Here is a 21945-nt window from a genome sequence, read left to right on the forward strand (position 1 = left end):
CACACTCTCCACTCTATTCACAACCTACCTACCCACGCAGGAGGGTAACTCTTTGTATCCCTTATTCATCTCCACCTCCCTCTCATCCACTAATACCCCTGTCACACCATCCATATCTGATCAGCCAATTGTTTCCACCACCATCTCCTTTCCACCCTCTAACCTTTCCTCACCACTTGCTGCACCTGTTACTAAAAGGACATTTAAACCATCTGCCATTCCCCACTTTTATCTCCGACCTACAGTTCTCACTCTCCTCTTTCACACCCAATGCCTCTTCCACCAACCCTGCTGTTCTTCAGCTTCCAATCCCTACTATATGACTCATTCTCCTCTCACTTCCCACATGCAATGGCTGCTGCGCAAATGGAGGTGTACCCACTCACATGAGGTACTGCAACTCTACCTCTCTACCGTGAACACTCTAAGGTCCACTCTTGATAGAGTGAAAAGGGAATTCTACCTAACCCTCCATGACTCTCACTCCAATCATCCTCGCTGGTTATAGGGCACCCTAAACACACTCCTCACTCCTCCTAAGTCTATGACTATCAACTCCACTCTCACAGCTAATGATTTAGAGGAATACTTTACTGCAAAAATGTCCAAAGTTCGAGATTCTCTCCTCACCTTCCTCACACTCCCTCCTCCAGCCTATCCTCTCTCCTAATTATCCTTCACCTGTCTGCCGTCTTTGATACTGTCGATCACTCTGATCTCCTTAACACTGTCTTTCTTCTTGTGATGCGCGATCGAGCCATTGCCTGGATTGAATCATACCTTGCACCTCACCAATTCTCTGTCTCCTGGAGCAACAACTCTCTCAGCTCACTCCTCTATCTGTTGGTGTTCCAAAAGGCTCTGTCTTGGAACTGCTCTTCTTTACACTCTATACCTCTGCTCTTGTGGCACTTATCTCCTCCTTTGCTTTCTCGTATCAACTCTTCCCGGACGACATCCAAATCTACTTCTCTTTTCCTGAACTCTCATCTGATCGCTCTATCAAAATTTCCAACTGCCTCTCTGCCATTAAATATTGGATGGTTTTGCACTCTCTGATGTTAGACTCTTCCAAATCAGAGGTGCTTTTATTCCCTCCCAAAAGCTCTCTCTCATCTCGCCCTCTGCCTATCCAGGTCCCACCTGACACTGTCCCCTACTCTTGTTCAGTTAGAAACCTCAGCGTCATCTATGACCATTCCCACACCTTCTTTACTTTCATCTCCAAAACTGGGACAGCAGCTTGCTTCAACCTCCTAAATATTAGGAAAATCAACACTGCCAGGCATCTCTTAACTGATCTTATCTACTCTAAACTGGACTACTGTGCCTGCATCCTCTTTGGACTCCCCAACAATGCTCTCTGTCTTCTCGCCAAGATCATTAACTTCGCAACTAAGACTCTCTTTGAACTCCCTCACTTCACACCTACTTCCTCGTACTGTCACCAGGCTAGATGACTGCCGATGCAAAACAGGGCCAGATTTAAATGTCTTCTCTTGATTCACCAATCTATCCATGGTAAGGCACCACTGTATCTCTCCTCCTCTATCCAGCTCTACCTGCCTTCTCGTAATCTCTGCTCTGCCTCCTCAACTACCCCTGTGGCTTCTCGTCCTCCCTGTGCTTCCTCTCACTTCCACCTTTTGTCTCCTCTTGCTCCACTTGCATGGAATTCTCTTCCCCCGAACATCCAAGAAACAGTCCACATGGATTTGTTCAAAACCAAACTAAAAGCCTACCTCCTTGCCTCCGAGTTACCCTCTTAACCGACTGCTTATCTGCCTGTTAGCTAACATTTTTCTCTCGCCTATAACCTGCCTCTCACCCTTATTTCCTCTGTCTCCACCACAGCACTTCACCCATCATAGTCACATCCCAAACACACCTACGTGTACTTACAAATGCAATGTTAATTCTCCTTCATCGATGTATGTTCACTTATGTATTGTCTCTGGCGACTGTTCCATTTACTCCCCTCCACAACTGGGTCAGAATGTTCCTCAAACTCACCCCATTGTAAGAAGTCCACTGCTTCCCATCAAATATGATTTCTTATCTATTGTATGTTCTTTTGAGATCAAAAGAGCATTGTTCCTCCGGTATATAAATATACATCATCATACTACGCCTAGAAGGAAGGTTCAAATTTGTGAAGTAATGAGAAATGCTCTATAATTGCGTTAAGGTGAGTAAAACATTTGTGAAGTAATGAGAAATGTTCTATAATTGTGTAAAGGTGAGCAAAAAACATAAACGCGTCTGCCTATGAGGCAGTACCTAGAGGAAGTAGCGTGTGCTGACAAGTAACGTGTGTTTCGCGCTGGTGTGCTTTATCAAGGCAATTCAAAATCTCACGGCATGCATACTGCAACTGACTGGGGGTGTCATGACTAGAAATGAAAAGACCTGGTGTGAGGACCCAGTTCAACGTGCCTTTCATGAGAAGGTAAGGTGACTGGGTAGATGAACATAGCATCCATGCATAATTTACGACGTGTCAGCATTGGACCTTGATGTTTGATTTTTTCTTCTACGGAAATGTGCAGTTGACAGATACATGATATATCCTACAGTATCATAGGAGGACCTGCTTTGCCAAGTTTCACTTGATTCTGAACTTGTAAAACACGTGCTTTGAATTTCTCTCCTGGCTTAAGTCTGATTTATGCTCCTGATTTTTCTCATTATATCAGAATAGAGGCCTCCTCTCCTAGCAGCACTGATAATTGGCCATAACTAGATGGCCTGACTAAGAGCCAGGGAAGTTCTTGGGGAAAAAGTCACCTTTGAACTTTTAATAAGGTGCAGAACAACAGGACCCTGTGCACCCTTTCTGTTCCTAGTGATCGGTTGCATAGGACACAGCTCACTCACCTCATAAGAGTTTAAAAGGGTGCATTCTGCGTGTTACCTTTCATCAGTTGCACAGCACACAGCTCACGCAACACTTAGCTTTTAATGCGGTACAGAGGAACAGGTCAATGTGCAGTCTCTCTCTTCTCTTTCATCAGCTGCACAGCACACCGCTCACTCACCTCTTAGCTTTTAATGCGGTACAGAGGAACATGTCAATGTGCAGTCTCTCTCTTCCCTTTCATCAGTTGCACAGCACACAGCTCGCGCAACACTTAGGTACGGAGGAACAGGTCAATGTGCAGTCTTTCTCTTCCCTTTCATCAGTTGCACAGCACACAGCTCGCGCAACACTTAGGTACAGAGGAACAGGTCAATGTGCAGTCTTTCTCTTCCCTTTCATCAGCTGCACAGCACACAGCTCACTCACCTCTTAGCTTTTGCTGAGATGTGCTCCTAGTTTTTCTTTCCTCATCAGACTCGCTGCATAGGGGATCTGGGGAGAGAGGGAGAGCAATGTTAACATCAGGTGCGGCAGTGAATGGGAGTGCAGGCAACTTCACAGCTGACATGGCCGCACCCTGGTCCCATTTCCGGCCTTATCTTAAGTCCAAGGACAAGCACAGGGGCATGTGGAGTGCAGAGAGACAGGCTACAGCAAAGGAAACTGCAAGAGAAGCACAAAGGCAGGGGAATCTATCTCTGAATCTCCAGGTGGGCACAATCAACAACGATCAACTTGAATATTGGTTTGAATCATTAAAATATTGGTTTCAATCAGGTTGGATCAGTGGCGGCCCACCACTATGGGGTACCCTGCCCCTCAACCCCTCCCGCCCCTGCATCAGCGACAGGCCATCACGTTGCCTGAGTGACAGGCATGCGTTATTTACATGCGGGACTGTACTACCTTCCTCTCAGCAGGGTAGTGTCCCCCGCTATGATTTTTTTGTTTGTTTGTTGTGGAGCCCTATTGTCTCTGTAACATAGCGGCTTATAATGAGAGCAGGCAGGGCATTGAAAGACTGGCCCCATCGGCTCTCATTATTATGCCAGCAGCATAGACTAGCTGCTTGACAAGGGGAGATTCCTCTAGCATAGTGAACGCATTGACTGACAGTGGAGGCCTCCTCTCCTGTCCGGCACCTTGTCCACGTGCCAGGGAGGAGAGGTCCTCCCTGTGGCTGCGCGGGTGTTATGAAGGGTGTGTAGCGGTACGGTACATGTTTTTTTTTATTTAATATAATTTAATGTGTATGGATTCATGTATGGATTGTATGCATGTATGTATATTGGTGTTTGTTTATATGAATGCGTGCATGCAAGGAGTTATATGAATAATGTGCAGATGAAAGTATTTGTGTGCATGTGTGTGTGTCTCAGCCTCCACCTCTAAGAATAGGGGTGGGGGATGCTGGGGTCCTGGTATTCCTATTTGCTTTACCCTTGATGCGCACAGTACCATGCATTAAGGGTAAAGCTAAAATGGTAAGTGCTTTTACATGGATAGATGGGCCTAGATTAATGTAGACCAGTCCATCCACGTAATAACACTTACCTTTCCTTTAATCTACAGTTACTGTGCATCAAGGGAAAGGCAAACATGGGAAGTGTTATTACCTGGCTAAATTGTCACCATTGCATGTAGTTCCGTCTAGCACTTATGCTTGCTTTAACCTTAATGCACAGTAACTGTGCACATACACCTTCAAAGTTACAGGAAACCACCTCTTGCTGCAAAGACAAATGCGCATTTCTCTCATGCACTTTCTTCAATATGGAAAGGCCACTTTAATTCAATGTTCATGCTTCGCTATTATGTGTTCCCTTCCTGTGATGCCACTTAATATTACATTTATTAAAGCATCCCCACAGTATCGTTGGGATCTCTGCCCTGCTTATCGTATCTTGTGCAGTAGGCGTAACAGGGTGTTTTGGACCGATGCACGCTTTGGTTTTTTCTGGAAGGGGGGCACTGGACTTGGCCTCTTGGCACTTTGTCCTGCTTTGGTTTTATGCAATGGTGTGGCAGACTTAAAGACTGTGCATAGAGGAGAGCATAGGCAACCTGGTTCCCAAGTAACAGGACTATTCTTTGTTGAGTGGGGTGACTTCAAGAGAGGAAACTCTCTTCACAATCATGTTTTTTTTTAATACAATAGCTCAGTGAGCTAAGCGCTCTCTGCAGAGATCGATGTTCATTTGGCGGGGCACAGGCTAAGCTTTTGAGGTCTGAATTGGGTATTATTAAATGGACTGTTGTTTATAGTGCTACAAAATTGCAAAACTTTGTTAGCAAGAGTTATGTGTTTGTTGTGGCGCATTGACTCAGAGTAGTGTTTTTCCGTAAATTCATTGTGTAAACTTCAAAGCACTTGCTGAATCAGTTTATGGACCACTCCTGTTTATCAAAACAATATTCCCTGGAGCTTTGAGGACATTGGAAGAGCGTTTGCTGTTGAACGCAGGACCAACAACCAGGGGAGTTGCTAGGTCTGGAAAAGACCCGGGGCTAAGCTGATGTAGGAACTGTTGGGACTGGAGGGACTCTTTTGGCTGTAGCTCCTGAGATTCTATCAGGAGCTACAACCAAAAGATCAGGGGCTATAGCCCCATTACCCCCCCCCAGCAACGCCCCTGCCAACAACGCATGCGCACCAGCCAGATAATGCACTTTGCGTGCAAACAGCACACTGGGCAGGTGCACTAGCCAATCAGGAAGCTCTAAACGTGGGCTGGGGCACTAGCCAATCAGGAAGCTCTGAACGTGGGCTGGGGCACTAGCCAATCAGGAAGCTCTGAACGTGGGCTGGATACACTAGTATACGCTTTGTTCCCGCGCACAGTGATTACATTTTAGGGAAGCTGCTGTCAATGTTGATGACGCTAACGTCGTCAACATTGATGCGTTGGCAGTTCCATGGTGAGGGAGTCCCGCGGTCAGCGTGGATGACAATAGCATAATCAACATTGACAACAGACTCCCTTACCATCGAAGAGCCATTCCAGGAAGTAAGGGAAGTCTTCTTTGTTTTCTTTAGAACCCCCCTGTGCTTACTTGCGGGTGCTAACAGCGATATAACACTTGGCAGCGGCCCGAATATGATGGTAACGGTACCACTGCCCACGTCAGTGGGCCTTCGCTTCACCTGGGCTCTTTAGTTGGGCGATGGGCCATTACCGGCAGTGTAACGTCCCGTGTCAGTAGGCTTTCATGACAGGGTGCCAGATTCCGACAGGTGTATAATTCATAAAGAACATCCTATTAGTCGTTACAGAGTTAAGTTGGAGCTGAAATGCATCACACCCTCTAAAGCATTAAATAAAAAGCATTCTGTCTTTTATTTACAACTTCATCACCATTTAGTTAAAAAAGGAGGTGAACAAAAATCCCCCTGAATGTGTTAATTTAGAAGCAACTCGTCTTTTATTCGCAATTTATTACAACTGCAGATGCATCTGGATATGTTCCCGGGCCTTTGTGGTCGTGGTGACTTTTTGTGGCAGCTGCGCCGCAAAATTGCTGTAACCATTGTTACAGAAGATAGAGAGAGAGAGGGAATGGGGTTTCTGAGCTGAGAATATCTGGTTGGCATAGCGACGGCAATGCTCTGGCATGACACTGCCAAATCAATACAATTATTTTTTCCAAACTCCACTGCCGTACTACCCAGTGAGGAGTTCCTTAACAATATTAGCACCAATCAGCAGCTTTGTAAGAAGCAAGATTTTGATTTCCCAGCAGCACAGTCATTTCATGTTGGGCTATTTTTTGTGGCCCAGTGGCCATTTGTTGGGCTACATTTGCTTAGCAGTGTTTATTTTCCATTTGTCCTATTGGTGTTTGCCCAGCATTTTCTCACCTTTTTCCCTATGCAATTTCCTTCCTCGTGAATGTGCACAAAACTGATCGAGGGGATTTTGGCATTAAGAGGAAACTACTGATGATGAAATACTTGAGTAGATGTTTGTGTCCTTCTTCATCACCTCTCTAATCCATCCAAACCCCAGTTTCATTCTGCTTCAGACATTGCAGTTTAAAATAAAAAATAACACATATCTCAAAGAAGCAACGAAACCCTTAATTATGACTTTTATACAGGCATATATGAAGTTGAATAAGAGTCAAAGAAGTCACACAGTAAGGGAAAACTTTGACAATATATGACAATATTCTGAGCCTTTGCTAGGATTGATTGATGTTAACATCTGAACATTTGTAATAAACCATTACTTATAAAGCACTTTAGCAAAGCATTTTGCATAAAGTACTCCCACAAAATGAGTACCTGCCAACTGAAATTAATACCTTTTTCGTCAACCTCAGAAGAATAAAACGTTGAGTAGGCCTTTCTAGGATTCAAAGATGTGACTTATAGATCATACATAGATTTCAGGAGTGAGCGCTTAACCCGCTGAGCTATCTTGCCAGGTAATGTTCCTTCCATGTGCAAACCACAGTCTTTGGTGATGCATTGGCTCTGCACCAATTTCTTATCAATATAACAATTACTACAGCGCTTAGAAGCAGGAGGAATATGTTATGGGCCCCTACTAAACGTGATAATAGTAGTGATTCTAGTGGGTAAGTATCCTAATATATGTTCCTTTTTAGCTGCACAGTAAATTAAACTTCATACTTGTCACATTTGGACAGCTCAGCAAGGTACAAGCTCAACGCTGACACGTGCCAGCCTAGACTTTCCAAGTTCATTTTTCAGCAGGGTTGAATCTCCCCTTCATTCTTCTGTGGTTGAGTAATTAAGTACTATTACGTTTGGTAGTATTGACACCTATTTCTACAGTGCTTTGGAGCAGCAGGAGTCAAACATGAAGCGCTATACATAGAAATATGATATCATAACTATTATAGCTGGATACAGGAACAATTCGGCCACTGTGACATCAAAATGTGAAGTAAGTTTGCACAAAATGAAAGGCCTTAGAAACATAACACAATCAAATTGACTCTAGATGAACTCTGGATCTTGGCATCCAGTCAACTGGCCTTAAGAGACAAACACTGCTCTCCAGTGGTTTCTTTGTGAATATATATCAAATGAGAGGAAGCCAAAACACATAGGAAATATGGAGGGCTTCTGGGAGTGGGATATTGTGATGGGAATGTCATACTGCTGCTCACATAAGCAGTGGTGTGAACAGAGTTGATGTGACCAGAGTGTATATGGTAGGCTCATGGTTCAGTACCCTAGATACTGGTGAAAGGTGGCATATGTTGGGCGCTCATGGTATGATCTTTGCAAGATTGTCAGTGTTTATTCTTCAGATGTACCCTACACACCGTTTTGATTGAAAGTGCAATTGACCAACAGCAAGATTTTAGTTTAACCAAGCAACATACAGAAACCTCATCTACATATCTATGCCCTCCACACAAACTCAATGGGAGAGTATTCGAGTCGCCTATTGGTGGTGCTGCTGACCCAGTGCAAAAAATAGCAACGGGGCCTCAGCACATTTTTTGCCCCAGGCCTGACCAAAATCTGTAACAGCCCATGTCAGTATATTCAAGGAATGCGCGGCATAGCTTCACTTGCTGAGTGGGACGTGCACTCTTTGAATATATTGTCATCCAAAACACTGCACTTATTAACACTATATTTAAAATACGGCCCTGGTGTTATGCTCCCCTTTGACCAGGGGTGGACTGGTAACCAAAAGAGGCCCTGGAAATAATTTTCAAAGTGGCCCCATGTTACACATTTTCAGCAAGCTCAACCGTTTTCCTAGGAGAAAAAAGGAAATAAAACAGGTTACCACACAAAAGAGGCCAGGGGTGCAGAGGCCTACTGGGAAATCTCCAGAGGTCCGTATAGGCCAGTCCACCCCTGCCTTTGACGCACCCAGCTGGCCGCGGCCAAGGGGGCGTGAGAAAGGAGGACCTGCGTCAAAAGCTATGCATGCAAACGGCTGGTACCCAAGGGCGTTGTTGAAATGCCTTCTTCGGATCTGAGCGACCAAACCACAGAATAAAGATTTTCTAGAGAGCGCAGTTCATCAAAAATACCATAAGATGGCGCTAGAGTACTGCGGTGGGCCTGGTGGAAGCACAGCAGGCACTTGATCGTCGAGGGGTTTGGTGATATGTTGGTGCAGCTTTTAGTGAATGGCACGTAGCAGGGCTTGCCACCTATTGAACAGAACGCTGATATGAGCTCCATTCAGAGTTTCGGTGGTAGAAATCCAGTAACACATGTACAACATATGGTACTCCTTAACCTCATTAAGAGAATCGAATAAACGTGTATTTTATTCATGAGGTAATTGCGCACGTGGCGACTCTTCGCAAAATATACCTGCAGCACGTGGGTCTGGATATCTTGTCCGTATCAAGAGGCCAAACATTGGCTTTTATTAATAGACATGAAGGCGGGCAGGGGGAAAGGGTCAGGCGAGGCATCAAATTGGCCTGGGCACCAATCAAAATGGGGCCCATAATTACGAATGGAGATCCTTTCATTTTGTGACAGATCGAGGAGTACCCACAGGGCCCGATTCATGGAATATTTGCCCGGTTCAGAGTGACTTTGCACTGCCGACACAAATCCTGATTCATGTGCAAAGTGCGTTTTTGAACTGCAAAAATGACTATGCGCTGACTTAGCCCGGACTTTGCACGGCAAAAATACACTTTGCACGGTTCCATGAATCGGGGTTTGTGTCGGCAGTGCAAAGTCCCTTTTACGCAGTGCAAAGTCACTTTGAACCGGGCAAATATTCTATGAATCTGGGCCACAGTGTTTCTTTGTAAAATGCGCTGAAATTGCGCATTTTAAAGAATATTTGTATTTATTGTTTTCTGTTCATATATTGGAAACTGATGGCTGCAGAATGAGGTAACTCCTCAAACTGGCCCACTTTGACCAACAACGTGGCTCCCCCTATCATGTTGGGCCAATCCGAGCCTGGGGGATAGGGGGATAGGGGGGTTTGGTTGCCGCAGTGCATTGCTCAGTGTTGCTCTGTCTTGCTAAATGATGCTCCTGTATTTTTATTACTGGTGTAACAAAACCGCAAGACAACATGAATAAGCCCCGTCTCACCTTCACACACCGCGTTCTGCGTTTCTGCCTTTATAAAGTGTGTGGCGATGTTTCTGCTAATGGCATCTGCCTCCATCACTAATGGAGGTGGGGGCAGAGGTGAGATGGCCGTTTTGTCCACAGGTTTCTAATATTCATATTTTAATTAGACATCCTTAAGAATGGTTACAATTTGCTGAAAAGATTAAGGGCCTAATTCACAGAACGTTTAGCGCGGTGCAAAGTGACTTTGCACTGCCAAAAAGCACGTTCCACCGGGCCTAATTCACAGAGCGGAGCAAAGTGGCTTTGCACTGCCAATAAACACGTTCCACCGGGCCTAATTCACAGAGCGGAGAAAAGTGACTTTGCACTGCCAAAAAACACGTTCCACTGGACCTAATTTAAAGAGCGGAGCAAAGTGTCTTTGCACTGTCAATAAACACGTTCCACCGGGCCTAATTCACAGAGCGGAGCAAAGTGTCTTTGCACTGCCAATAAAAAAGTTCAACATGGCCTAATTCAAAGAGCGGAGCAAAGTGTCTTTGCACTGCCAATAAACACGTTCCACCGGGCCTAATTCACAGAGCGGAGCAAAGTGGCTTTGCACTGCCAATAACACGTTCCACCGGGCCTAATTCACAGAGTGGAGCAAAGTGTCTTTGAGCTGCCAATAAACACGTTCCACTGGGCCTAATTCACAAAGCGCAGCAAAGTGGCTTTGCACTGCCAATAAACACATTCCACCAGACCTAATTCACAGAGCCGAGCAAAGTGACTTTGCACTGCTAATAAACACGTTCTGCCAGGCCAAATTCACAGAGCACAGCAAAGTGACTCTGCACTGCAAAAGTGCTCTTTGCACTGCTCTAAATGGACCTAATTCAGAAAAAAGCACTACGTCTGCGCAACTAGTGTTTTATTTTGGTAATTATGCCCATTTAGCATGGTGCAAAGAGGACTTTTGCAGTGCAAAGTCACTTTGCTTTGCTCTGTGAATTGGACCCGGTGCAAAGTGTATTTTTTCAGTGCAAAGTTATTTTGCACCGTTCTAACCGTTCGCTTGTAGCCATGTTGCGATGCCATGACACTGCTGCTGACAAGCTACTTCATCATCTCTGCTAATTGTACCCATTCTTGGCTTTACGTTTTGCTCAATATACGCATTCCATAATTTTTGTATACGAAATGTATCCTAAATTATCGTTTTACCCTCAATTACTTCACTTGTAAAACTGAAAGTAACACCTGATGTTTTTCTCGGATGTGCCTTGATGGTCGCCAACGTCGAAATATCGTAAATGCCTGCTTTCATCTGACACTGATTCACCAGGTCCACTTTCGTGGTTGTAGGCAGTGCCGGCCCCAGGTCTGCCAGTGCCGTGTGCAAGATGTGTGCTCCCCCCTCCCCGCCCACCACAAATTCAGAACAGCAGGGGGCTCACTTCTGTTATTCGGCTGATACTTGCTCTAGTATCAGCCAAACAACAGAAATGAGCCCACTGCTGTTCTTAGAAAGAGTGCCGTGTCGCCAGCTCGGTGTCATGTAAATAGCGACCATTAAAAAATCACAATGTGATAAAAAAAATAGCTGCTGTTTACATGGCACTAAGCTGGAGGCAATGTGCCCTTTATTGTGAGTGTACCCTTGTGCTGCTGAACCCTCTTAGCGCACCTTGAGCCGACTATGGTTATAGGGTGAGGGGGAGCCAGTCCTGAAACCAAAATTAGGGGTGTACTTAAAAGACTGCACAATGGGCACAGGGGTTCTTTGAGCATCACCATGTGCGTGCAATTTACGTGCGGTGCAAGTGCAAAGGGCAGCTAATATACTTTGTGATTGCAAAAGTATTTGGTTGTGAATCAGCCAAACGCGGTCAGGTCTCTCTTTTAACTCTCTGTTTTTACCGATGCATGAATGCTTAGTGAACGTGTCATAGGGGGTACGTGCCTGGTGCTTTTTGGAAGTGCAGGGCTATTTGTGTGCTATTGTGCATGCATCTTTTGAGCAAGGTTCCTTTTGGAGGGAATGGGCGGGCACGCACGCTTTGCTCTGAACACGTCTCAGGCCATCTGAGCACATCTTAAGCCATGCATTGTATCGAAGTTACTGAACTTTTGAGGCAACTGCCCACTAACCCTACTAAAAACTCTCAAAAGTTCTGCATACTCACCCTCAAAAACAGAGCCCAACACATGCATACCTCTACCGCAGCAAAAACTTAAAACCACCACCAACGGCACACACTACACATCGCCCAACAAGCAACTAACCAATTATACACAAACCACCCCTACACACTCATACACCAAGAACCATATAATGTCTACCAACTAAAAACAAACAGTGACCGGTTTTTCCGAACTGAAGCTACCAACAGCGAATCAAAGCTCTCTTGCGCTTTTCCCCTCTCAATCCCACTAACTAAGCCCTCCCAGCCCTCCTCCCTTTACAGGTACGCCAGAGCACCTGGAGACCATGAAAAAGGCAGCGGTGCACAGTATACATCATAATAACATAATATAAAGAGCACAGCGACCACGAGCTCCGGAGATTTAAAGAAACACATTCATTGAAAAGTGTACTGAAGAATGTCTTACAATCTGTAGCTGCTGTACCATTTCTTCTCGGTATGCCAATTCTCGTTTCATTTGATCTTGAAAATTATCTGAAAAATAGGACAAAAGCAGAGAAATATTAACTCAAGAGGCGGCCATTAATAATATCCCTTTGGCTGAGAAAGCCAATGCATAGTGTAATGGAGAACAATTTACATTTGTCATCGTATCTTTCCAATTATTGAAGGGGCCCAACATAAAAGGCATCTTTTAAAAACTAGATCCCAATATTGTTGAAGTGGCACTGCTATTCCCGATTCTAGCCACTAGATGTCACTAACAGAGCAGGCTGTGTTCAGCACCGCTTCACGCCCAAATATAGGAAACTTTCACAGCGTTTATGGCATCACACTGCATTGCACCGAGACCACTGACATCAAGCACACTCCAATAACCGGGCAACTCCGCAGCATTATAAGCTTGCCAAATCTTTACAGTAAACTTCCCGCCTGGGCGTGGGGCCCCCCCTCAGTGTGCAGGTGCCATAGATGTGTCATATAATGGCATAATGTGACCCAGTACTGTCAGTTCCATGAATATGGAAAACCTAGCTAATAAAACCTTTCAGCCATATTTTTATATGATATGATATGACATTTATAATGCGCCTATACACAAGTGTTTCAAGGCGCGACGAGGCAAGGGGGGGAACAGAGAGAGGGCAAAGACAACGATCTTACAAGGCAAAGTGACATTGAGATTGCGAAAGTGCAAGGGAGACGGCAGGGGAAAGTGCCAGGGGAAGGTAGGAAGGGCAAGTGCCGGACACAGGATCAAAACAAGTAGTGCGGCCAGCAGGTGGCAGTGCACGGGTTAAGTGCAGGCAACAAGTGTCTGAGAAGTGCAGGTAAGGGACAGTAGGGTTGCAGACACAGACCCAAGTGCAAGGTTTGCCAGGAGGCAGTGCAGGTGTACAACTGGGCGGGTAGGGACCTGGACCCAAAGCCCAGAGGGTAGCCAGGTGAGCAGTGCAGTGTCACCTGGCTGCATCAGGTTTTCACAGGGCTGGGTAAAAGAAAGCGCTAAACGGGGCTGCCCCATTTCTACTGCTACTGCAATACGAAAAAGGACAGCTAGATTTGACTTCAGTCCGGAAAATGCAGCAAAGGGTTTGTCAACCTCCTGCAAACACATTCAAAGCATGTATTGCTTACACATCATTGCACCTAATCCATGAATGGTGTAATTGTCTGTCTTGTTTTTTGTGCTGAATTAATGAATGCCACCCACGGATTTAGCCTTAAATATAGCCAGACGTTCCACATTTAAACAGCAAAGAACATTGTATTTACTCTCTTCCTGAGCGAACATAGCAAAACAGGACAAATCAGTGATTCTTTTATTTCCATGGCGAAAACGCTCATGGCATGTGGTCCAAGGAGAATCTGTACCCCAGTGCATCATCCAGTGCTGGTCAAGTGGCACAGCGAGTAGAGCGCTCGCTTTGACATCAGTGCAGAGCCTGCGAACGCAGGTTCGAATCCCGGCAGCGCCAAACTCAGCGTTTCATCCTTCCGAGGTCGATAAATGAGCACCACACACCGTGGGTAATAATAAGCAGCGCTCAGATACCTGAGGGTTCGTAGCGCTATATAAATGCCAAATTATTATTATTATTATTATCATCTCACGTGATTTCCTCTAAATAGGTGCACAGGACCAAGAGCGACCGCCTGCCCGCAGCACTGGGCCTTTAGCGGAACAAGGGCTGGGAGGACCATGCACTCTGGTTTGCTCTGGATGAGTCGTCATTATAGTTGGCAACACAGTGTTTGCCTACCTTATGCATGCACACACACATCCCCCACATACACACACACACACATACTCCCCCCTTCCTGTGCAAATCTGGAAGGCCCTAAACATGTTGGCATTCACTGACGCCCTCTAGTGGGCCTGACCTGCACCTAACACTGCATGTGTGGATGGTGACATGCCAGTGGATCTGGACGTAAGAAGCGCACAGGCTAGTGACATGTAATCAGGCGCCTGCAAAGCGACCTGTCTGGCTGTGAATAATGATCTTCCTCTTCCCTCCCCCCACGTTCATGCCATCTTCTGCCCAGTGGCCCAGTGCCCTAGTGCTCTTCCGCTAGGCTCAGAGGAGTAACTCCTCCAACTTTCCACCTCCAAACAGCCTCCAACTGTTTCCCACCACCCCGTGACCTAAGGTCGTGTCTCCCCTCCTTTGCAGTGCTCTTGCCCCAAGTGCAGATGCGTTTACCCCGTACTGTGAACAGCTCCACCTCCTGCGACTATTCCCGCCAAAAGGGGAGCACTTAAGGGCTTGGTTCTTTCCCTCCCTTGCAGTGTTCTCCCAGCGGACTCAGAGCAGCGTCCCTGGTCATGTGACCAGCTCCACCTCCAGCTTCTCCTTCCAAACGCTGTCCTTTTAAGGATGTTTCCCTTCCTTGCAGGGATTGGTGTGTCCCTGGTCACATGACCAGCTCCACCCCCTCCAGCGGTGACTCATTTAGTGCTTGTTTTCCCCCTCCCTTGCAGTGTTTTTCCAATAGACTGAGAGTAGTGTCCCTAGTCAGGTGACCAGCTCAGACTCCTCCAGCCTGGCAGCCAATATGCGACCACCTAGTCTTTATTTAATCCAGCCCATCTGCTGTGATTTCATTTATTACCATCAATCACAAAGTGATACGTTACTTTGTGGTAGGTTTCATAGTGGGGGGGAATAGACAGATCTATGTAGAGAGGTAGGGGATGTGGAGAGGTTGGAAAAGGTTGGGAATATGGTGGGTAGGCAGGTGGGAAGAGGGCATGGGGTGAACACCCCATAAAAAACACGAACATCTTGATGAATTCTGCCACGAAATAACTTACCACTTTCTAATTCATTGGGATGAAACCTGTCAAGCCCGCAAGGCACCGGTCTGAATCCCAGTAGTGCCTACTAATCCCTTCATCCTGCAGAGGCTGCATACTTGCCAACATGACCCATTACAATCTGTAGGTGCTTATCCAGTCCTGTTTTTTTCCTTGCATTCTGGGACTTGTAGTTCCAATTTTCCCATTATATAACTCGGACTACAAGTCCCAGAATGCAAAGAAAAACCCAGGAATGGATAAACCCCTACATATTGGTATGGGTCATGGTGGCAACTATGTGGCCTGTGCACTGAGTATTATTAATTTGGGAAATAGTGAAATCTAATACCATGGCGCTTAGAAGCACGAGGAATCTGGCATGAAGTGGTATGTAAAAACTGGATTATATTATTTGATTTGCATTCTAATATTCCCTGACTTGGCCTGAACACAAGATGGCAGGACCGCGGAGCGCGCAGCGATAGAAGATATGAAGCCTTACTGAAAACGGGGAACGACGCGTTGCCTTTCAGCACCTGGAACTCCTGCTCCAACCTCCTCCGCAAATCTATCTGCTCAAACAAGACCTTTTGGAGCTCCTCTGGAAGAAAAAAAGAAGGAAGACGTTCATTCCGCTAATTTATACAAATACCTCTCCAGGGGACCCTTGCACTTGCCAATTTACTAGGGCCGGGCAAAATATTTTACCAGCTTAAAAAAGTGTTTCCTACAATGCGCAGAAATCCATGAATATAAATCGATGTAATATATTATTTTAAAGTATTAAATTTCCAGTGTCATGTATTGATTGATATGTATGCATTAATCTCAATTATTTTACAAGCCGTGGCCTATATATTATTCATATGCCCCGTGTCAGGCTCTAAAACCTGCTTCAGGTTCCTGCTGGGTTGCAGTTTTTCAATTAAAACATTAGGGCACTTAGCAGAGTCTCCCAAATGCCGCTCTCTTTACCTTTCCCCATGTTCTCCACGTCCTTTTTCAACGAATGTGGCGACGTGGTGTCTTGCGTCGGTTCACCTAAAAAACAAAAAGGAGAACGTTGTCCCTTATGTGTCGCTTCACCGGAACTGGATTTCATTTGTCGGCTTCTGTTTTTTTTTAGAGTTCATCTCTTCAAACCGTATTTTATGACCGCTTAATGTAATTGACTTCCAAGATTACAAATCTCCCCAGGATAGTAAAATTACTATGCAAATTGTGGCTTGGATCCCATTGCTCACTACGGCTTCTTGCCACGGGCAAGAACCAGGAAGCAACTCGCGGATAATGGAAGCCGCCGGAATTTCCAGTTAGCTTTTGTTCGCTGCTTCTGAGGCAATATGGACTTTTAGAATTGGTTTAGCTGGTACGGCGACATTGTTTCTTTAGCTTCTTGTGCCGCGCCGTGTTTCCTTTCGCCGGCATCATTTCTAATATCAATGGTCCTTTTTTGGAGACCACGCGATCATTCTCCTAGTCAACCCGGATGGATCTGCCTTGCCCTCTTTTGTGGGTGTGGGGGGGATGAACCTACATTTTGGTTTGCATGGGGTTTGCTTGTTGCTGCAGGGGAATTGACACTTCTCACAAGAGAACTCATGGACCTGGCCCTAATTTATTTATTTAGGTTTTTGCAGGGGGACCTTTATACCCAGAATTTATGTGAGGACTTTGCAACCCTAGTAGTTTTGTAGAAGGTGCTATCTTTTTTTTCTGAAGAGTCGCCTCGGTGGCAACTTAAAATATGTTATACAATTCATCTGCTGAATACTTGCAATACTGAAATGGCTCCATTTCTGTGTCTGGATCTAAAATGCAGAAGATTCCAAGATCTTAAGTAGTTCAGTTTGTGGCGTAGGATAACGTGGGACTGAGTTGTATGACACAATGGTGATGTTACACTAACTTCCTGAAAATTACCCTTTTTGGCAACCCGAATGTTTGATAACTTGGATTGTAATCATTTTTTTTACAAATGGGAGGGACCCAAACCCAATATTAATCTTCCACTATCCCTTCTCTATCCTTTCTCTTTAGCATATCCCACTTAACCCCTCTCCCTTTTCTTCTCTTTTCAATCCTATTTCTTACTTTCCCTCATGCACTATTTGTCAATGGTTGCCATTCCAAATACATCTTATTAAAAAGGGATTTGTCAATTATTTTTGTCAAAGTGACTCAGCATGGTGGGATCGATCACTCGAATACCTCAACGCTTCTCTCTCCCTTCACACTCCTGCAAACCTCTGTCCAGCATCCACACCTACCCAACTCTTCACAAACACAATCGCCCCCTTTTCAACTCTTCAAAACCACTTTGACAACCCACCCCTTCTCAATTCCCAAAGCACATTTCATAACGCTTCCTCTTTGTCAACTTTTGCCAATTCCTTTCACAACCTTCTTAAAACTTGAAAACTCCTCATACCGCCAACATCTTAACTCTTCACACCCCTCCCACAAACTGCTTGAACGTGCCCAACTTTTACAGCTGTCCGACAACCCATTCCACTCTGTATACCTTCCAAACCATCCCCTCTTATATTAAACTCTATGGGCTAGCCAAGAGGCCCACCTGCAGGCGGGGAGCCAGGTTGGCGAGCAAAACCTTCTTCTTTCCACCCAGACCAATACAAAGTGGGGGAGAGGGGTGCAGGATTTGGGGATATGTCCTGCCTTCCAAAAGATGAATCCCCGCCAACACACCCTTGGACGAACATTGGTAGAGCCAAGTACCGAAGTCTGCCCAGCAGACATGGTCGCTTGTGCCAAAGGTGGACAAAGATGTCAGGTGATCAATGCCCCTGATCAGCGATCTGAATGGGTGAATGACCCGCGAGGGAACAGATCCATACGCTCTTTGGATCCCCTCAGTGACCCATATAAGTAAATCCAGCCAAAACATGAGAGGGCTTATCACCAACACTGCCCCCGAATACGATACATGTGGAACCCCACCTCGATCACCCCCTAGAGCGCATTGGGGCTGCGGTACAATTAATGCAGATGACTGAGAGCTGATAGCAGGTATGGCTATAGGGGAGCGGTTAGAAAGTGACCATGTCCCTCTTGCGGTGACTGTAATGCTTTCCTTTTGAGTTGAGAAAGCCCACCATGACAGTAAGAGACACATGGTTCTCGGCTAATGCCTTCAATGAGTACTGGCCCTTCCTATAAGAAGGCAAACTTATCACAGGTATTTTGGAAGCATTGTACAGGCAGCTGGCAACCATCCTTATGGCCAAGGCGACAATGGTCTGCAATAAAAGGGCCGGTAGTGAGGACTTTGAAATAATTAGGTCTGCTGTGAGGGTCCCACCGAAAGAAGTGCAGGGGAGCAGAAAGCAACACATGATCTGGGCAAGGGCGCACTCAATATACAAGTGGTTTGACCGCTAGCGCTCTATAATGCAATGGTAGATCGCAAATCCTTAAGGATGCTCCGGCGCAGTCAGCGGTATTTTCGTGCAGGATTGAGAACATTTGGAGGGACGGGCAAACCCTTCATCACCAGTAAAGAGAAAGGAGCTAACAATGGCGTTTGTGAGGACCCGCACCAGCCAATTCAGCAAAATAATTTCCAGGGATTTTGGGATCTAGTCATTCGGAAGAATAGCCAATCACAGACCAGGGATCTCAGTGGTAACGAATGAGTCTACCTGAAAATCGCTGTCAGACCCATCTTGGGGGTGGTGATGGTAGGGTTCCCAAGGGAAATGACAGCCCATTAACTTCGCTCCATTTTCACTCCAGCAGGTGAAGCTAGCGAGAGCTTCCCAGAAAGGTGACAGGATGCCAGAAAATGACACAATTCCAGCTGATCTAGTGCTTCACAACCCAGCGGTCTGGACTCGCTTAAATGCCTGCTGAGTTGGGGGTACAATCCAAGATGCCTGGAATGTTGGAGGGATCGTACCCCTCTATAAGAAAGGTTGTGGGAACGGCCTGAACATCTACTGGCCGATTTGCAAGTGTCTTCTGTCAAATCTTTAGCAAGACCACATTCCATCACCCCATCCCCTCCAGGACTGACTGGACAGCAGGAAGATTCTCAGGGGGTTTCCAAGAAGTTCTATGGTCCATTGACAAGCATCCAGGGCTCGCCTGGATTTCAATTAACGACATGAATTCCCACAGGGGGGGGATCTATTTTATGCTTTATTCAGCATGAAAGAACGGTTCCATGTGATTATATATTTTAGGTATTTTTCAGAGACACATTTCCATCGAAAAAATACCGATTTTGTTTTTTTTATTATGGGGGTTTCCCTCCAAACCCCCGGTTCCCTATGCATATAACCCCACCACAACCCCCTCCCACCCATTTTATCCCCTTACCCAGCCCATAAAAAATGTTTAAATGTTTTTTTTTTGCTGTCATTGTTTTTCTGAAAAATACATCTCTGTTTCTTTTCCCGCTGAAATCACTGGATACCGAAAGAAAACGCCCTTGGGTGGCCCTTGAGGAAGAGGGTTTGGGCAGAGGCTCACGTGCCCTGATGGAGGCGTTGCATTACTGGTGCTTTAGGTTGGCTCGGGGAGCAACCAGCGCCCTCCCTGCCAACAGGGGCGTGTGGCCTCAGTGCATTCAGGCCCTCACCCTGGTCAACCTCTTTTGGAGCAGTTTGGGGGCTGCCCCCTGTGAACAAAAGCACAGCTATAGAGTAGAAATATGTCTTCCCCTATTGGTAGATGGCACTCCTGGCTCGCGCCTCGGATACCTTCGGCATACTCGTTCCGATGGCATCTGCTGTTCTCATGCATTGCCCCTCGCACATACAGCTGGCCTTCTTACTTAAAGTCACCCATCACTGGTGCAACCCAACAATGGGTTCTAGTGGCCTGTGCCTGGTTTATACCCCCTGCGGGGATCTGCTTTCTCTCTGCATTACCTAGGTATTAGGAACAAGTTCTGCTTTTGCTATTTTAGCTTTCTGTTTCAGCAAAACCATGGGTTGTTTGGTTTTATTTGTTCTTTTTAATAGCACTTTGTGCTGAATTGATTGACTTTACTCCCCCCTGCCAGAGGCGTAGCCAGGATTGCCAACAAGTGATATGATATGGCATTTATAACGCGCCTGTACACAGGTGGGGTCTGGAGATAGTGTCGTCGGGCCCCCCGCAGTGACACGGAGCTGCTGAGTGGGCATTTGCAGATTTTGGATGGGCCTTGCCCGCTCAGGCCCTACGCTATCTACGCCTCTGCCTCCTACCCATATATTTAAAGCCTCCTAAAACTTTGCTTCTTCTCCACCATCTAACAATAAACCTTGTCCGATCCTGGCAATATTTCACAACCTCTACGACTCGGAGGGCCTGATTCACAAAAGCCTTTTAAAATGGCGCAATCCCATAGGAAAACGTTCTGTGAACCAGGCACTGAGTGTTTAAAGAGATGTATTCATTTATTTGGTTTATTTTGTGAAAGGTTTTACTGTGTATATAAAACATTGGACAATAAAAAACTTTAAAAAGATGTGATCGCGAACCCATGAAACACCAATATTCCCCTATTTTCTTTTTCTTTCAGACACTAGCAATGGGATTAGCAGGTGTTTGTGTGTGTGTGTGTTTCTGTGCGCGCGCGCGCACTGACGCGCGCGCTGTCCTTTGTATGCTTGCTGTGCATGGCAGCGTTCTCCTGCCTCGTTCTTCCAGTACAAAACAGCAAGATGCAGTGGAGAATGAGCGCTCTTTTCTGGATCAATGTAGATATTAGAAGAAGATGTCACAGTGCATTACCTCTGGAAATCACACAGGTTTGAGCAACCCGAGGTTCTCTGTGCAGGTTTATGCAAGCCGGGGCCTCATCCAGCATTGCCTCAATGCTCTCATCGGGTTTTACGACATATTATTATTATTATTATTATTATTGTTATTAAGCATAGCATCCATCAACGGATTGTCTGTGATTTCCAAGGTTAATGCCCTGTGACAACTTTACAAAATCTTAAGATATTCCATGAAATGCACCTTTATCGCAGCATTTGAGCACTGCTGTGAAATAAGGTATAATAAGATCAAGGGTGTATTTAGCGCTTCATGCCGGATTCCTCCCGCTTCTATGCACTGTAATAGAGGTTGTTATAATGAAGGAATTGCCAATCTATCAGTCCCTAGGAGGTTGGGGCTGTTTTGCCAAACCATGCTGTACATCAGAGGTTGTGTGTGTGCGGGTGGAGGGGAGGGGGCTGCAATAACAGAAAGGTATGTCATTCCTAGGAATTTGGCAGTCAGAATTTATTTCAGAAATTGCATTTTTACAAGCTGACCGCCCTTGCTTCCAAGGGTTAGGGGATCCCCATGACCTCCACTGATTGCCACTTCCTGACTGCTCAGTGAAACACCCTTTCTATTTTCTGTGTCAATTTCAAAAAATTGATAGAGAAATTCACTTTCAGAATCAGGGCAATTTTGCTATTTTTCATTAAGGTTTTGTTATAGTTACTCCACAATAAAATACTATGAGCCTGATTCATGGAATATTTGCCCGGTTCAAAGTGAATTTGCTTTGCTGAAAAGTGACTTGGCACTGCCAACACCAACCCTGATTCATGGAACCGTGCAAAGTGTATTTTTGCCGTGCACAGTCATTTTGTACTGC

The 21945-nt window shown here is 45.7% G+C and overlaps 1 protein-coding gene across 4 annotated transcripts in view; it reads right to left on the minus strand.

The window, feature by feature from the left end:
• SKOR2 (SKI family transcriptional corepressor 2) overlaps positions 1-21945 on the minus strand; it is a 105897-nt gene that overhangs the window by 21069 nt on the left and 62883 nt on the right. For all 4 annotated transcript variants that reach the window (XM_069626940.1, XM_069626938.1, XM_069626939.1 and 1 more), the window contains exons 5-8: positions 16314-16379; positions 15841-15939; positions 12501-12568; positions 3287-3352 (exon numbers count right to left, since the gene is read on the minus strand). In XM_069626940.1, the coding sequence (XP_069483041.1) occupies positions 3290-3352; positions 12501-12568; positions 15841-15939; positions 16314-16379 (296 nt within the window). In that variant the 3' untranslated portion in view covers positions 3287-3289. The remainder of the gene's footprint in view (positions 1-3286; positions 3353-12500; positions 12569-15840; positions 15940-16313; positions 16380-21945) is intronic.

This window comes from Ambystoma mexicanum, chromosome 6p (genome assembly GCF_040938575.1).
Source record: "Ambystoma mexicanum isolate Mex_15411 chromosome 6p, UKY_AmexF1_1, whole genome shotgun sequence".
Taxonomy (NCBI): domain Eukaryota; kingdom Metazoa; phylum Chordata; class Amphibia; order Caudata; family Ambystomatidae; genus Ambystoma; species Ambystoma mexicanum.